Below are 16,444 nucleotides of genomic sequence, written 5' to 3' on the forward strand. Positions count from 1 at the left end.
CGATTGATGGCTTACTCAAGCTGGGACTGGCAGTTTGTGGTAGATAATCACGTTGCTCGTCACACCGCGGCGCCAGCGTGGGCGAAGCAAGAATGTGACTCGGAACGTGCTCCACGGAGTGGTGATATTTGATGGACGTCGCTTCGCCGCTCTCCTCATTCGAGCGATTTTCGAATTGCGCTATTCGTCATCATGATAAGCCTTACTAAGCCCACGGCAGGCCAAAGGACTCTCCTACGTCTCTCCAATCAATCCTGTCCTTTGCCAGCTGCGGCCACCGTTGCGCGACTAACGATCTACATCTGTTGAGCCACAGCGGCGAGCGTTATCGCGTTTTCGAAATTCTAAAAACTGACGTGGCTATTAAAAACGGCGAGCTACAAATTTATGTTTGCAATCAGACGCCTTCCTGCAATATTTAAAAGTTGACTATTAAACTATTAAGTTAACTCGTTCGTTTCGTTTGTGGGGTTTAACGTCCCAAAGCGACTAAGGCTATGAGAGAAGCCGTAGTGGAGGGCTCCGGAAATTTCAACCACCTGGGGTTCTTTAATGTGCACTGACATCGCACAGTACACGGGCCTCTAGAATTTCTCCTCCAAAGAAATTCTAGCCGCCGCGGCCGGGATCGAACCCGCGTCTTTTGGGTCAGCAGCCGAGCACTATAACCGCTGAGTCACCGCGGTAGCTGTTTTAATAGTTAACTATTCAGTTAACTATTAAGATCACTTTGGTAGTTAACATGATACGCCTATATGCTCACGTCCACGAACACGTATATTGCTGTTCTGCAAAAGGCTTCACTTTGCCTAAAAAAAAAGAGTCGTTAAAGTTTAGTGGGGGGCTTCCTTAAGCTTCTGGCATATATGGTATGTGCACTCTGTTGTTGCCTATGCAAAATGGCGCGCGTGGGAGGTCTAAGCAACTGTTTTTCTCACCTCCTCTTGTTCTGAAGAGATGTAAAATATCTATTTGCCTGCCTGGCTGCCTATCTGCTCAGGCACCAAGCCACCCTCTTATGCAGAATGCTTCACCTAATTCCGCCTGTAGCATACAACAACTCAACTCAACTCAGAATACAGTTAAGACGCGCTAACTAGCAGGCTGGTTAACTAATATTGAATAGTTAACTTTTGAACTACTACTGTTATGCTCCTTAATCATTTAGAGGCGTACAGCCTATCGCAAGTTATATCTCATCCAGTTTTTGGAATTTCTGCAATGGTGTTGCGCTCAGCGCGGTGACTTCAGTTTTAAGCTGTTTAGACGGTTATGTGCACTGGAGAGGTTGCTTTGCCTGCAAGCTTCTCGGAAGCGCGCACATTTTGGCGTGATGCAGCGAAAATTTGTTGAGCCACAGCGTCAAGGATAACTGCGCTTTAAAAATAGTAAAACTGGTATGCATATTACTTGCGGTGGGTAACAAGCATCTGCACAATTAAGGAGCCCAGCAGTAATAGTTGAAAAGTTAACTATACAAAAATAATCATCCAGCCAGCTAATTAGCACTTCTTAGCAGTATTCTGATGAACTACGCCGATTACAATGGACTGGCGAAAAAAGCGCTACTCTAAATAAAAAAGCCTATTTTTAAAGATTGTGTGATATCTTAGATGAGACGCCCTGCATACCTACCTATATACTTACCCACCCACCCAACCGCCTATCCTAACTACTACGCCTATCGACCTGCTTGCCTGCTTGCTTGCTTACTTACCCACGGACCGACATGGGTTCTGCCCGCTGTTCCGTCCGTGTTACCGCGCCGAAGCGCCTCTTCCCACTACGACAAAATCTAGTGCTCAGCCGGCACAAGCGAGCGTTCAGGACTTCACACGCCATTTATCACCGCATACGCGTTCCAATGCCTACACGGTTACAGGTGTCGAATCGTCGGAGGGTGTTCTTAGTGATCGTGTGTATGCGAGTACCTAAGTGGAGATAACGGCGGTGACCACGTGACCAAGAGTTCAGCATGACACTCCCATAGAACCCCTAGGATAGTGCCTTTTGCAGGTGCTGCACAAAACACCTGACATGTTCACATAGAAGCGCAAAACAAAGATGCATTTGTGGATAGACTTCAGACAACATTTCCTTTATCATGGTGGCACACAGCGCAAAAGACGAGGAGCCAGAGTAAGAAAGACACAGGGCAGCGCTGTCCTGTGTCTTTCTTACTCTGGTTCCTCGCCTTTTGTGCTGTGCGCCACCATAAATCTGTACCCACTAGCCCGGTTGAACATCTTGTTATTCCTCTGTCAGTTCTTGCACTACCAGCGAGTTGAACGAGATTCGTCTCACTTTTGTGGTAAAGTGAACTTCTCACGCCTGTGGACAAATCGGAAACCGGGGGCCGCTGAAGGTTCACAATCAGACCGACGAACAATAGTCACTGGACGGCGCACGTGCCACGTCACTCAGACTGCAACCGCGAGCCCGGGCGGGACAGACAAGGTCAGCCTAAGCGTACTCCGCATGTGTTCTCCTTTCCCGACCCTGTGCTCTTCCGCTGTGTCCGTCGAGTTAACCGTGCGCGGCCGCGTGAATCTACTCTGTGGGTGCGGCTGCGCGCTCAGGAGTCGCTACGTTTGCTGGACTGCAGTATCAATCAGACTTGCACTTTGAGAATTTTCTGATGTGGCTATCATACCAACAGCAACACCCAAATTCCTAAGTGCACTTGACACGTAATTTAAATAGTGGGCTCGTCAACGATTGCTGTATAATTAACAAGCCCACCAGTTAGCAACTTTATGTATGTCAGCCAGCAATGGCATTACCGTGCCGCAAAAGCTTACAGCCCTTGCTCCTCTCGCAGCCTTTAGGTTTGAAAACAAAGGCAGACAGTCTTTACACAGGTGCGAGCCGGCGCAGCGCGACTTCGTATGACAGAACTGCCCCTCTCGAATAGAGCCGCTGGCGTGCGCGTGACCGCGGTGGCAATGATGGACTTAAAAGCGGCAACAGCGGCCAACATTCCGGTGGTGGCACTGCCGGGCGTAGTCATGCTCTCGGTGGCCTGGGTCGACATATTCATTGACCGTGGGGTGGATCCTCTCCCGGTCGTGCAGCGACGGTGTGAGTTTATTTATTTATTTATTTATTTTACCCTCAGGCCTTACAAAAGCATTGTAGAGGGGAGGGGCAGAAATACACGGGACACGGACACTATGCAATTTGGTTAATAAAAGGAAACAGAAAAAAAATAGAAAGGCAACAACAACAACGACGAAAAAAGAACAAAAACGGCACGTATTCAAAGCACACGGGTCGGTTACAAATGTGCAATAGTTTGGTTGAACAGAATGCAGCAGAGTACAGCATCAACGTAAAAAAAAAAATAAAATGAAGGAACAGTCATACAGATCATGATAAGCGCCAGTGCAAGTTTTAAAAATAAAATAAAAAGGGCTTCAAAATATGTTAGTAAGGCAAGTACGAAATCGGTGGTTGTCGGTGATAGCGACCAGGTCAGCAGGTAGATGGTTCCAGTCACGGGATGTTTTTGGTAGAAATGAATGTGCATATGTCATGGTGTTGTGGCGAGGTATGGCGACTTTGTAGCAGTGATCTACACGGGCAGAAACATGCGCAGCATCTGTGATCAGGCGCATCCTGAGTTGATGGTTATGATAATAAATTTTATGGAAGAGGCAAATACGAGAAATCTTACGACGGACAGTGAGAGGGGGCAAATTTAGACTTAGTTTCATGTTAGTGACGCTTGCTGTGCGGTGGTAATTATTGAGAATAAAACGAGCAGAGCGATTTTGTACGCTCTCCAAGGTTTTATTCAGTGATACATGGCCAGGGTCCCATATGGATGAAGCGTACTCGAGATTGGGTCGTACATAGGTAGTATATAGATGTTTTTTAAGTGAAGACGGAGCTAGTGAAAAGTTACGTTTCAAATACGCAAGCATGCGATTGGCTTTGGCTGTTGTGTAGTTAATATGAAACTTCCAGGAAAGGTTATTCGCAATGTGTACTCCAAGGTACGTATAAGTTGAAACGGAGTCGAGCGGAGAATCATTAATACAGTAGCTTGGACAGGATAATTGACTGCGGGAAATTCGCATTGTTTTGCAGTTTTGCATTGATGGGACATCTGCCGCTCTACGTGTTGCTTGTACTAGTTACGAATATTCCTGCACATACCGCACTCGTTTTTCCGGTTTTACAACACTCAGATGATTCTGTTAGGAGAAGGTAATTGACGCCAACCAAGTAAGCTACAGGAAAAACACGACGTTTCGGGACCGGCTCGGCCCCTTCTTCACGGTGTGACTACGGGCGAGCGCAGCTTGGCTTTGTAAGCCCCTGCGTGGAGAACCTCCGGGTCAATGGCCGCAGCCCATGGACGTAGGATGAGGGGAATGTCCCCAGGGAGCGATTAACATTCTCTCGTGTTTGCTGAATGTGCCACGACTCGAGTAGAAGCCTCCTGCGTGGGTTAGCTTCCGTTTCCTATACAATGGTGCGGTCAAAGTCAATTGGATGGTCGCACCCTTTGCAGTGTTCGGCCACGGCGCTGCGTTGACGATTCATGTGACGGACGTCCGCTTTGTGTTGGCTCATCCTTCCCGCGAAGTTCTTCGTTTCCCCTATGTACGACGCCGGGCAGACGGAACACGGAATTTTGTACACGACGCCCTGGGCCTTTTCTCTGGGCTGCCGGTTTTTCGGGCGGAGGAAAAGGCGACCGATAGTGCTGGTCGGTTTGTGCGTTGCCAGCACCCCTTCTTTTCCGAGAATGCGAGCCAGCGTCTCGCTCACGTCTCTCACGTAAGGGATGCAAACACGTTTTCGCTTCTGGCACGCGCCTGAGGAAATCATAGATCGGATTTTGTTTCGCCTTTCTTTTTCCTGGTAATGCGCCGGACGAATGAGCTTGAGTAGCCGTTCTTTTGGAGGTCAGAAATGACTCGGTTCTTCTCCTTCCTTTTTTCTTTACGTGAGGAACATATTGAGTCGGCTCTCTTCAGTAATGATGTAACGACAGATGCTTTGTGCAGGATGGGATGGTTCGAATCGAAATGTAGGTACCGTCCTGTGTGGGTTGGCTTCCTGTGCACCGAGAACCGCAGGCCTTTGTCGTGCCTTGTAAGTAGGACATCCAGAAAAGGCAGGCTGCCCTGCTGTTCATGTTCAACAGTAAATTGTATGGCCGGTTCAACTGAATTTAGATGACTCTGGAGGTTTTCTATCTCTGAGGTTTTCACCACACAAAAGCAGTCGTCTACATAACGGAGGAATAACTTTGGCTTGGGATTAAAGGAGGAGAGGGCCCGGCTTTCGACGTCTTCCCTGGTTAGGTCGAATTTTTGACCCACTCGTGAAAGCACAACTAGACAGTTCCAAATTATAAGTCACGTAGAAACAGGCAAACACACTTAGCGTGAAAGAAAAAGAAAGTATAGGAATAAGAAGTTTAATGCTGAAGCAATCAGGCAGGTCCATTAGGTCGGGAGACGAACTAATTCTTCGCTAACGTAGAAAGCCTGCAGTGGATAAAATCATCGTAGGTGGTACATGACGTTTTGTGTTGTTGAATAAGCAGATAGTGTAATTTTCTTTTATGTAAGACAAAGAGCCACTACCCCAACTTATGAGTGAAGGGCATAGGTGCATACGTTAGGGAAAACGTAATTTCGTTCTTTTTACCGCCCGCGAAGTTACAACAGTGTTGGAACTGGAGAAATGTTCCTGAAGTCAAACTCGCTATAGCGAATTGTGAAATTTGACCTCCCAAAGCCCACATCGGCTATGAGGCCAGCGAAAAATACTTGGTACAAGGATGCAGGCAATCTGTACAAGCTGTCAAAAGAACATAAATCCCACGTTAGTACGCGATTACGACTGTCACCTAAGGCCGTAAATAGAAGGTTTCCTTGCTCCGGAACTGGATCGGTCCTTCCTCCGTTGTGAATAAGGGGCAACATGCGGCCGCTCTGTTCTCTCTCTCTCTTCTCTCTGTGTTCTCTGTTCGCTCTCGCTGTGTTATCTACTTTCAGAGAAGCTGTAAAAAGGACTGACACAGCGGCAAAGATTGTTTCCGGCTCGCTTCCAATAGAAGGTCAGGTAGCCCGCTGTAAAATGCTTGCTGTAAAAAGCTTGACCGCTCACAGACTGTCCATCTAAAAGCGCGTCGAATGTCTCCAAGGCACTTACTCCTCAGCAGGGTGCGTTGTTGGGCAAGTTGGTTCGTATTGCATTAGAAAGATGGAATGCGCACATGGAACAATCACAAGAAAGAAGACGGGACGGGCGCAAACTAGCAACGGAGGTTTATTCAAGGAATCGACATTTATCCATAAGCATGCCGGAACTGGCGGCAAAGGGCATCAAAGGCAGATAGGGCGGATAAAAAAACGAGATAAAAACACTAGGTCGATTCAGGTCATCATGTTTTCGAGGAGACACGTTAAAATAGAAAGACACGTTTCCTCGAAAACATGATGACCTGAATGCACCTAGTGTTTTTATCTTGTTTTTTTTTAACCGCCTTATCTGCCTTTGAAGCCCTTTGTTGCCAGTGCTGGCATGTTTATGGATAAATGTCGATTCCTTGAATAACCTCCGTTGCTAGCTTGCGCCCATCCCGTCTTCTTTCTTGTGATTGTTCTATGTGCGCATCCCATCTTTCTAATGCACATACTACTGCAGCGGTGGCTGTATTCGGGGAGGTGAACAGGAATCGCGCTCGTCTGCCGTTACCGGAAACGTGAAGTGATGAAGTCTGAGCGGGAAACGAGGGCATGCCGCGCACCCTCATTCATTGACTCCTACATGACGATGAGGTGAAGGTGAGCTCGTGGTTGAAGGCCTGAGGTTAACTACGGCCACAGAGAGAGTGTTTAATTACCAGAGATGATGGATCGGCAGATGCGTTTCACCGCGGAAATGTGGGGACGCTCCTGTCAACTATGCGAAAGGGACGCAAGGTCCAAAGCTAAGTGCAGTGCACCACAGCACTGGCGCCGACGACCGCACGATTCATAGTAATTGTGCAAAGCGCGAACGTCAAAGCCAGTAGAGCAATGAAATCGCATGATGTAGAAATCGCTGCACTCACTGAAACCTGGTTGGGAAAAAATATTTTTGACAGCGAATTCGTACCACAAAACTACAAAGTTTTTCGCAAAGACCGAGATGGAAGGGGCGGTGGAGTGGCCATACTGTTCAAATCTTCACTGCAAGTCTTTAGAATGCCAGATATTGACGATGTAGAAGGCATCTTTTGTAAATTTTACAAAAACAATGTTCGTTACGTTTTAGGAGCCGTGTACAGGCCACCCAATTCCTCTGTAGCACTCCTAGTGAATCTAAAAAAATATATTGAGCGCCATATAAAACAGAATGATAGGCTAATGTTGACTGGCGATTTTAATTTACCAAACATAGACTGGACTGCCTTTTCGCATTCTAATAATATCATTGAGCAAACTATGCTTGATATTTCTATTGCCTTTGACCTGCTTCAGGTAGTTAAAGATCCTACTAGAGTCCACAATGGTTCATATTCAATTCTTGATCTATTTTTTGTAAATGGTACTGTCAAAGAAAACGTCGAATGCTACGTAACGACCGGTATTTCTGATCACAAAGCTGTTGTACTGACATTGATAAATGCAAACTTTGATCGCCGAAATACTGTCGGTTTCTTTCCTAATTTTTCTCGTGCGCATGATGAATCTATTCTTGATATGCTCGACTTTCATTATGACCGCTTTATGAATTTTAATGGAAATGTGAATGACTTATGGCTATTTTTCAAAAGTGTTGTCTTTCAGTGTATTGAACGCTTCGTTCCAAAAATTGCAAAAAAGTCCCCAAAATGTAACCCTTGGATAACACGAGAGACATTATGCTCACAACGAAAGCTAAAAAGAATGAAAAAAAGGTTAAAAGCAGGAAACTATTCCCAAACGATCATTGATGAACAAACAGAAAAACTAAAACAGCTGATTGCCCATGACAAGGAAAAGTACTTTTCTACTCAGCTACCTACCTTCATTAAAACATGCCCTGAGAAATTCTGGAGGCAGATAACTCCAGCTTCACGATCTCATGATACTTTCAAAGTAAATGGAATATGTGAGCGTGATGATGCTTTGGTGTCCACGGCTTTCAATGACTACTTCAAATCGGTGTTTACGCAGGATGACAGCTCTCTTCCCTGCTATTCCGTGAATTTGCCTTCAATTCCTGATGTTGTGATTTCCGAGGCAGGTGTTCTCAATTTATTATTGAAGCTTGATGTAAAAAAATCTCCCGGACCAGATGACATTCCCAACGCATTCCTGAAGCGTTATGCAGAATGGTGTGCCAAGTACTTATGCATCTTATTTAACAAATCACTAAATGAAGGATCATTACCGGATGACTGGAGAACGGCAAGAATCAAACCAATTCACAAAACTGGAGACAAAGCATCTATTCAGAATTACCGTCCGATATCGTTAACATCTACAGCATGCAAGGTCTTCGAACACATCATTCATAAACATATAGCAGATTTTCTTGAACAAAACAATTTTCTAACTAATGCACAGCATGGCTTCAGACGAGGATTTTCCACTGCCACTCAGCTAGTACAAACAATACATGATTTTGCGCAGGCAATAAATGAAGGAAAGCAGACTGACGCTATATTTATGGACTTTAAAAAAGCATTTGATAAAGTTTCGCATAACAAGCTTCTTCACAAATTAGGTAATGTACTAAAAAATGACAAATTACTTGCATGGATTACAGCCTACTTAAGAAACCGTCGTCAGTTTGTAGTAGTAAATAATTCCCCTTCCCCTCCAGTTCCTGTTGATTCCGGCGTTCCCCAAGGATCTGTTCTTGGGCCACTCCTCTTCTTGATTTTTATTAATGACATTGTCGATAACAGCTCAGTTTCTGTTAGATTGTATGCTGACGATTGTGTGTTATATGAAAAGATTACTACTACTGAGGACCAAGTACGGTTAAATAACGATTTCACTAAGATAATAACATGGTGTGACCAATGGCAAATGTGCGTTAATTACGATAAAACAGTGTTCATGCGTATAACCCAGAAAAAGAAGCCTCTTTTGTTTAACTATACTGCTAAAAACAAAGTTCTCTCTCAAGTGAATACTTACAAATAGCTAGGTCTGCGGATCTGCAATAACCTCTCCTGGACAGAGCACGTTGACAACGTTACAGCTAATGCCCTACGCAAACTATTCTTCCTCCGACGTGCTCTGAAGCTCGGCCCCCCCAGTGTACGTTCACTTTCGTATAACACTATTATTCGTCCTATGTTAGAATATGCCGTCATAATCTGGGATCCTTTCACTAAATCTAACATTGCTAAATTAGACAGAGTCCGAAAGAAAGCAGCACGGTTTATTTACAATTCATATAACCGCACATCTATCACTGCACTTCTTAATCAAAGTGGTTTGCTTCCAGTCTCTCACAGAAATCGCATCTGTCGTCTAAAATTTTTATTTCAGTTAATCAAAGGTCAGTACAATATTGACACATCCAATATTATATCGTTCTCCTCAGGGTACAACACAAGACAACGCCATGATTTTACAGTAACACCATTAAACGCACGAATTAACACCTTTAAGTACTCCTTTTTCCCCAGAACGATTACAGACTGGAATAATCTAACTAATGATGCAGTAACCCAAACTTCACTAAAAAGGTTTGAAAGCCACCTTTAACGTTTTTATAATGTCGTACCGCTACATTTCTTTGTTTCGTTTTTACTTTTTGAAATTGTTTCTTGATCTTAAATTGTTGATCAATTGTTCTTGATTGTTTGCTTGTTCCTGAGGTCGTTTTTGTTGTTTCCAGAATTTATGTATTGTGTGCCCACCCTGCGAAGGTCTTGTAAAAGATCGCAGTATCAATAAATAAAATAAAATAAATAAATGACCTTCATGAACTGATTGGATTTAGAGCGCGCAATTTGTACGAAGAACACGAAAGGACAACGCAGAGAACGGCAGTTTTTCTGGTATCATTCTTGGTGTTTGCATATTTTTAAAAACAAATTGAGAAATGCGACGAACTCCACCAAGACCCGGAGTTGCGCACTGGCTGAGCTGAGGCCTGCTTGGAGCAAAAGGCAAACGATATTTGATGATTTCGAAAATAAAAATTGAGCGAAACAGTCAAATTATATATTTTCGCCCTAGAACAAGAATACAATGTACGGACAGGCTAAGTATATGTGCAGAACGCATTAAATTTTCGAAATATATGCACCCACAACCTGCACCTGGCCACAACAGCAGCGAGGCCAGAACTGAGGTCTCCTCCAGTGCTCTCGAGAATAGCGTACGGCACGCACTCCGCCTTGTAGCAGTCGCGGCCATATTAACCACGACCTTCGTTGCTATGCTATTGCACGATTCTGATGCCCAGAGGCTCTTCAAATTTTTCCGAACCCACTTAGAAGTTAAGGACAACGCAGCGAGCTATGGAAAGGAAAATGATAGGTGTAACGTTAGGAGATCGGAAGAGGGCGGAGTGGGTGAGGGAACAAACGCGGGTTAATGACATCTTAGTTGAAATCAAGAGGAAGAAGTGGGCTTGGGCAGGGCATGTAATGCGAAGGCAGGATCACCGCTGGTCCTTGAGGGTAACGGAGTGGATTCCAAGAGGAGGCAAGCGTAGCAGGGGGCGGCAGAAAGTTAGGTGGGCGGAGGAGATTAAGAAGTTTGCAGGGATACGGTGGCCGCAACTGGCAAAGGACAGGGTTAATTGGAGAGACATGGGAGAGGCCTTTGCCCTGCAGTGGGCGTAGTCAGGCTGATGACGATGATGATGATCTTAGCCGCTGAAATTCACAGACGCCTCAATAAATGCAGGGAGGAGCAGGAGATGCACGCTACGCCGAAACAAAAACGGTGTTGAACACAGTCACGCGTCGGAAAGAAGTGAGCACGTGGTCGTAGCTTTGCAAGCTTTTGTCCACGATTAAGGGCTAGAAACACGCCTGCATGATAAAGTAGTAATGCGGTGGACGAGCTACTGGGGCAAATAAAGCTTCGCAAGGAACGCGTTTCACCTACCCAAGAAGGAAGCGACTGTAGTCGCATTTAAGTCGTATTTTCAATTATTTTCCCCCTTTGCGCGTTGACGGAAAGGAATAGTAAGTTTAAACCGGTACAGAGAGAGCGTCTCTCATAGCCTCAGTCGCTTTAGGACGTTAAACCCCATAAACCAACCGGTACAGAGAGAAAGATTTTTGCCTCGAAAGCAGCCTACAGCCCCTATATGTTAATGACAACTAGCGAAAAACCACTGCACAGCGTTAATAAATGACTACAGTCTATTTTGTACTGACAGTTTCGGTCTCGGTTTGCGCCAGAGCTAAGGTGAAACTTGACGTCACAGCCGACCGGTCAGCTGGTACTACCACATTCCTCATGTCGTCGGTGTCGCTGGCAAGTACTTGCTGTTCCGGTGAATAGCCGCTGTGTTCGATAACGTCACAGTTATTGGCGCATGTGCACGTTGTTGCCACTTTATGCTGGTACAAATTCTGAGCGGCCCCTCGAACATTGAAAAAGTTTTTGAATAGTGTTCCACTCAACGCCTGGGACTGAAACTTGCTAAAAGGCATCTCCTTATGCGCATGCACCTAATGCCACCATTTGTTTGATTTAGAAATTTTATTTCTGTACGCCTTTAAAGCCATTCTGCACACGACGCATGTCTGCCGGCGTAGGTCTGTGGCTACGTCAATCTGTACTCATCTGGAGGTACGGCTGGACACCGCCCAAGGCGACCTCATTTCAATGGAGGCGAAATAAAAATGCCCTAAAGCAGAATTTGTGTTCTCCAGTTTTCCGTGTAGTTCTCGAAAGCACGTAACAAATGCAAATGCGACCGTCGTTTTGGGAGCAATACCTGATGGCATTCTGACCCTCCGCGGGCAAGTTTAGTGTCGCTTTCAACGGGTGTTACTTCAGCCAGATTCGCTCAATATCAGGCGATGTACTTTGATGAATATCCGCGCAGAACGCACTGGTTGTCAAATAGGTTAGGCGAAATTGCAATACTAGACTTAAACATAATGTGACGAAACGTTACAATATTCAGCGTTGTGCAGCGGGTGCGCAGAGAGCCTCTCTATGCTGTGAAAATTCCTGTACAATGCTACCTTGGCTATACCACAAAAAATGCTCTGTAGGAGGGCCAGTGCAATGTAGCCCGAGCAGGTGCGCGCCTTCTGTCTCTGGCTACACCTCTAACTCAAGACTTCATCAACACGGCAAGAAATACATTGCGGGGACTAGGTGCCAGCAGCGTTGGCCTAAATGATTCTAGCACTAGTCGGTTGGTTGGTTGGTTTATGGGGTTTAACGTCCCAAAGCGACTCAGCGACTCCCAAAGCGACTCAGTGGAGGGCTCCGGAAATTTCGACCACCTGGGGTTCTTTAACGTGCACTGACATCGCACAGTACACGGGCCTCTAGAATTTCTCCTCGAAAGAAATTCAACCGCCACGGCCGGGATCGAACCCGCGTCTTTCGGGTCAGCAGCCGAGCACCATAACCACTGAGCAACCGCGGCGGCTTCCAGCACTATTCCTGGGAATTATTGCATCATAACTTATTCAGAAACAGCAGATAGGTCTTTTTATACGTGGTTTCTTGAACCCGTGCAGAATGAGTTTAAATATACTGTCTTTCTTTTCACTACTTTCTAGCACTATTCCTGATACAAAGTAGTGAAAAGAAAGACAGTATATTTCAACTCATTTTGCACGGGTTCAAGAAAGCACGAATAAAAAGACCTATCTGCTGTTTCTGAATAAGTTATGATGCAATAATTCTCTCTTTCATATGAAGTTTTTTGGGGCTTAGCTGTTTCCAGTTAGTTGGTTTTATTTTTGTACTCTCATGGGTGCTTTTGACTGCGTTCATTAATTTTCTGTCTGTTCTGAATTATTATAAACAAGCTGTGACTTTTAGGTGACATATTCTGCATGTTTTCATAAGAAGTGGGTGGAGTTTGAGGCTAACATAATGCCATCAGGACTCCTCAAATAGCAGCTATATTTCGCAGCAACTACGTGATATAACGGCAACTGATTTCACTGGATTTCGGAGTAGCGCAGTTCACGCCTGTGAGCAGGCCGGCAGTCAGTGAAGAACAACGTTTATTGCCGATAGGAAACGGGTTTATGTAGAGACAGGAGGGTGACGTAATAGGTCACGATGCTAGGCCGCTATCAGCGTGACGTCAGAGTGACTCAGCTCTGCTACATCTTTCATTTCCTAAACAATTTGTTTAACCTCTCTCTGGCAGTGGGCAGCGACAGGGCAGGAGACGTTCTCGTGTGCTTCTCCGTAGCTCTGGTGGGTCGTGTGCGACGTCTGGGTCGTCAGACGCTGGAGAATTGTGTGGCCGAAGGGTTACGTCACGTATATGCACCCGGGTCTTCCTGATCTCCCAGCCGTCTTCCGTTTTCAGGATCGCGGAGCGTGGTGTCTCTGCTGGCCTCAGGAAGACAGCAGGTGCCCAGGTCCGTTTAAACGTGTCGTACGTTGTTATCTGCTGTCCCTGCGACAGGGGAGGCAGGTGTCTGGAGCCATGGTTGTAGTAGGTTCTCTGGCGGTGGCGAATTTCCTGGAGTCTGTTGTGCACTGTTCTGCTGGGCACCGTCTCTGGAACCAAGTGTTCTGCCGGTACCGGGAGCAGAGTTCTCGTCTGCCTTCCCATAAGCCTCTGCACAGGAGACTTCAGCACAGGACCTCTGGGGGTATTGCGCCACTCGAGTAAAGCCATTTGGAAGCCTGGCATCCTGCACGAGCACTTTTTTAGTAGCTTCTTAGCCTCTTGGACTGCCCTCTCAGTCATTCCGTTAGAGCGCGGATGGTACGGGCTCGAGGTGACGTGTGCAGCACCTAGTAGGGTTAGAAATGCTTTAAATTGTGCGCTGTTGAACGGTGGGCCGTTATCACTGCACAGCTTTAAGGGCAGTACATGAACAGCGAAGTTTTCCGCACACCATGATTTGAGCACTTTCGCTGTCACTTGTTGGAATTCACGTACTCCAAAGAAGAATGAATAGAAGTCAACAATTATGGCGTACTGCCGGCCACCGTAAAAGAACAAGTCCATTCACACGCCTTCCCATGGTAAGCTAGCTACTTCGTGGCTCAAAAGTGGCATCGTCGCATTGCGTGGTTGATGCGTTTGGCAGATTTTGCAAGCTTTGGAGTACTGGTCAATCTCTGCACACATGCGTGGCGAAAACATGACACTTCTCGCCCGCTCTTTCATTTTATCCGCTCCCGAATGAGCGGCGTGAAGAAGACACAAAATTTCTGCTCTCTTCGAATATGGTATGATTACCTTATTACTGCGAAATAACAGGCCGTCCTGGGTGTGTATCTCCTCCCGGTATGACCAGTATGGGCAGACAGCTTCGGGAACATCACGCTTGTCGTCCGGCCAGCTTGTTTCCGCATATCCATGTAGCTGGAGCAGAGCAGGGTCACCATGGGTTGCTGCAAGGAGGTCCCTGAGACGTTCTTTTGAAGCGGAAACAAAATATAGGACATTTACTTGAAACTGCTCTGTCTCTTCAGCCATGCATTCTTTGCTGGGAAACCGCGACAAAGCATCTGCGAGAAATAGTTCCTTGCCCGGTTTGTAGATAACATTGATAGGATAGCGCTGCAGGGTTAGTCTCATGCGTTCCAATCGAAGAGGGCACTGATGCAACTGCTTCTTGAATATCGGCACCAAAGGGCGGTGATCGGTCTCCACGGTTACTTCTGGCTGGCCGTAAATGTAATCATGGAATTTTGTGCAACCGTGCACAATAGCCAGCGTCTCTTTTTCGATTTGCGCATAGCGCTGTTGTGCGCCTGTGAGCGACCGACAAGAAAAAGCGACAGGGCGGCCTTCTTGAATAAGAACCGCGCCAACTCCCAATTGGCTGGCATCGACTGAGAGGATGATAGACTTACTCGCATTGAAGTATGATAACACAGGTGCTTCTACCAAGGACTGCCGCAACTTCTGAAAACTTCTTTCCTGCTCTTCGGTCCAAACCCACGCAATGTCTTTGCGCAGCAATGTTCTGAGCGGGGCAGTCACATCAGACATGCTGGGAATGAACCGCTGCACAAAATTAATCATGCCAAGAAATACTTGGAGCTCTTTACAGTTCTTGGGCGCTGGCATTTGTAGTACATCTTGAATTCGTTGTGGGTCTACTCTCAGGCCTTCTGCAGTGAAGATGTGGCCCAGGTAACGCACTTGGGGCTGCAAAAACGCGCGTTTCTTGAGGTTCAGCCTAAGATTGTTCTCTTGACAGCGTGTCAACAGGAGTGTGAAGTGGTAGTCATGTTCCTCTTTAGTTCTTCCCCAGATCAATATGTCGTCCATAACTACCGCCACGCATGGTAATCCTTCTAACAAGCGGTCCATTGCTGCTTGGAAGATCTCTGGAGCAGAGGCGATTCCGAACGGCATGCGAAGAAACCGGTAGCGGCCGTACGGCGTGCTCATGGTGCAGAGTTCTGAACTTGCCTCGTCCAATTTATTCTGCCAAAATCCTGATGCGGCATCTAAAGTAGAGAAGAAAACAGCACCGGAAAGTCGCGGAACTACGTCCTCTATTGTTGGCATAGGATAGTTTTCTCGCAAAAGCGACTTGTTTAGCTCTGTTGGATTGAGACAAATGCGTACTTTGTCCTTTTTCACTACTGTGATCATGGGACTAGACCAGTCAGTAGGCTCGGTTACCTTTGTTATGACGCCTTGCTCTTCCATGCGCTGTAGTTCCGTCTTCACGTTGTCTTGAAGGGCCACCGGAACTCTTCTGGCTGGCACGACGACACCTGCGGCACCAGGCTTCAGCTTAATGTTGTACTCGAAGTCTTTTAGCTGGCCGAGCCCTTTGAAGACTTCTGTAAAAGGCTGTGCTGACGGGTAGAGTTGGTCATGCTGAATGCTCTGCAAGCGGCTGATAAACCCCAAACGTTGGGCTGCTGTACCACTCAGTGTTACCCGCACGTCCTGCTCCGCAATGAAAAATGTTTCTTCGTGAGCATGGTCGTTTGCAGAAAGCAACAGCCGTACTTTCCCACGGGAAGTGGTTTTGTGCCCAAAAAATGCCGTAAGCTTGACCAGGCAGGTCTGTTCTCTCTTATGTGGCAGTTTTCTAATGTCCTTTCTTGAAATAACGCAGCAGTTTGCTCCCGTGTCTAATTTGCACTTCATTGCTGCGCCTTCAATGTTCACAATCGCACTCCAGTTGTCTGCCGTCAGTGTGTGCACTGTCAAGGTTTCGAAGAAGTAATCCTCGTCTTCTTCAACCAGCAGCTCCCGCAAATCATTTCTTCGCCGAATCGCACCTCGTGAATGCGGCAACGACTTTCATACTTATGCGAAGTGGTTCCGCCTGCCGCATTTCTTGCAAGTT

General features: G+C 46.3%; 1 protein-coding gene and 1 pseudogene across 1 annotated transcript; both read right to left on the minus strand.

Moving 5' to 3' along the window:
• Window positions 1-4,784: 4,784 nt before the first annotated feature.
• On the minus strand, window positions 4,785-9,358 carry LOC149337776 (uncharacterized; annotated as a pseudogene).
• Window positions 9,359-13,296: 3,938 nt separating this feature from the next.
• On the minus strand, window positions 13,297-16,242 carry LOC149337777 (uncharacterized). The gene is made up of 4 exons (XM_089554517.1): window positions 15,766-16,242; window positions 15,183-15,282; window positions 14,365-14,552; window positions 13,297-13,734 (listed from the first exon to the last, which is right to left on the minus strand). The coding sequence occupies exons 1-4, from the start codon at window positions 16,240-16,242 to the stop codon at window positions 13,297-13,299; spliced, it is 1,203 nt and encodes a 400-aa protein (XP_089410643.1).
• Window positions 16,243-16,444: the final 202 nt, after the last annotated feature.

This window comes from Amblyomma mixtum, chromosome 7 (assembly GCF_055824585.1).
Source record: "Amblyomma mixtum isolate Tamu chromosome 7, ASM5582458v1, whole genome shotgun sequence".
Taxonomy (NCBI): Eukaryota; Metazoa; Arthropoda; class Arachnida; order Ixodida; family Ixodidae; genus Amblyomma; species Amblyomma mixtum.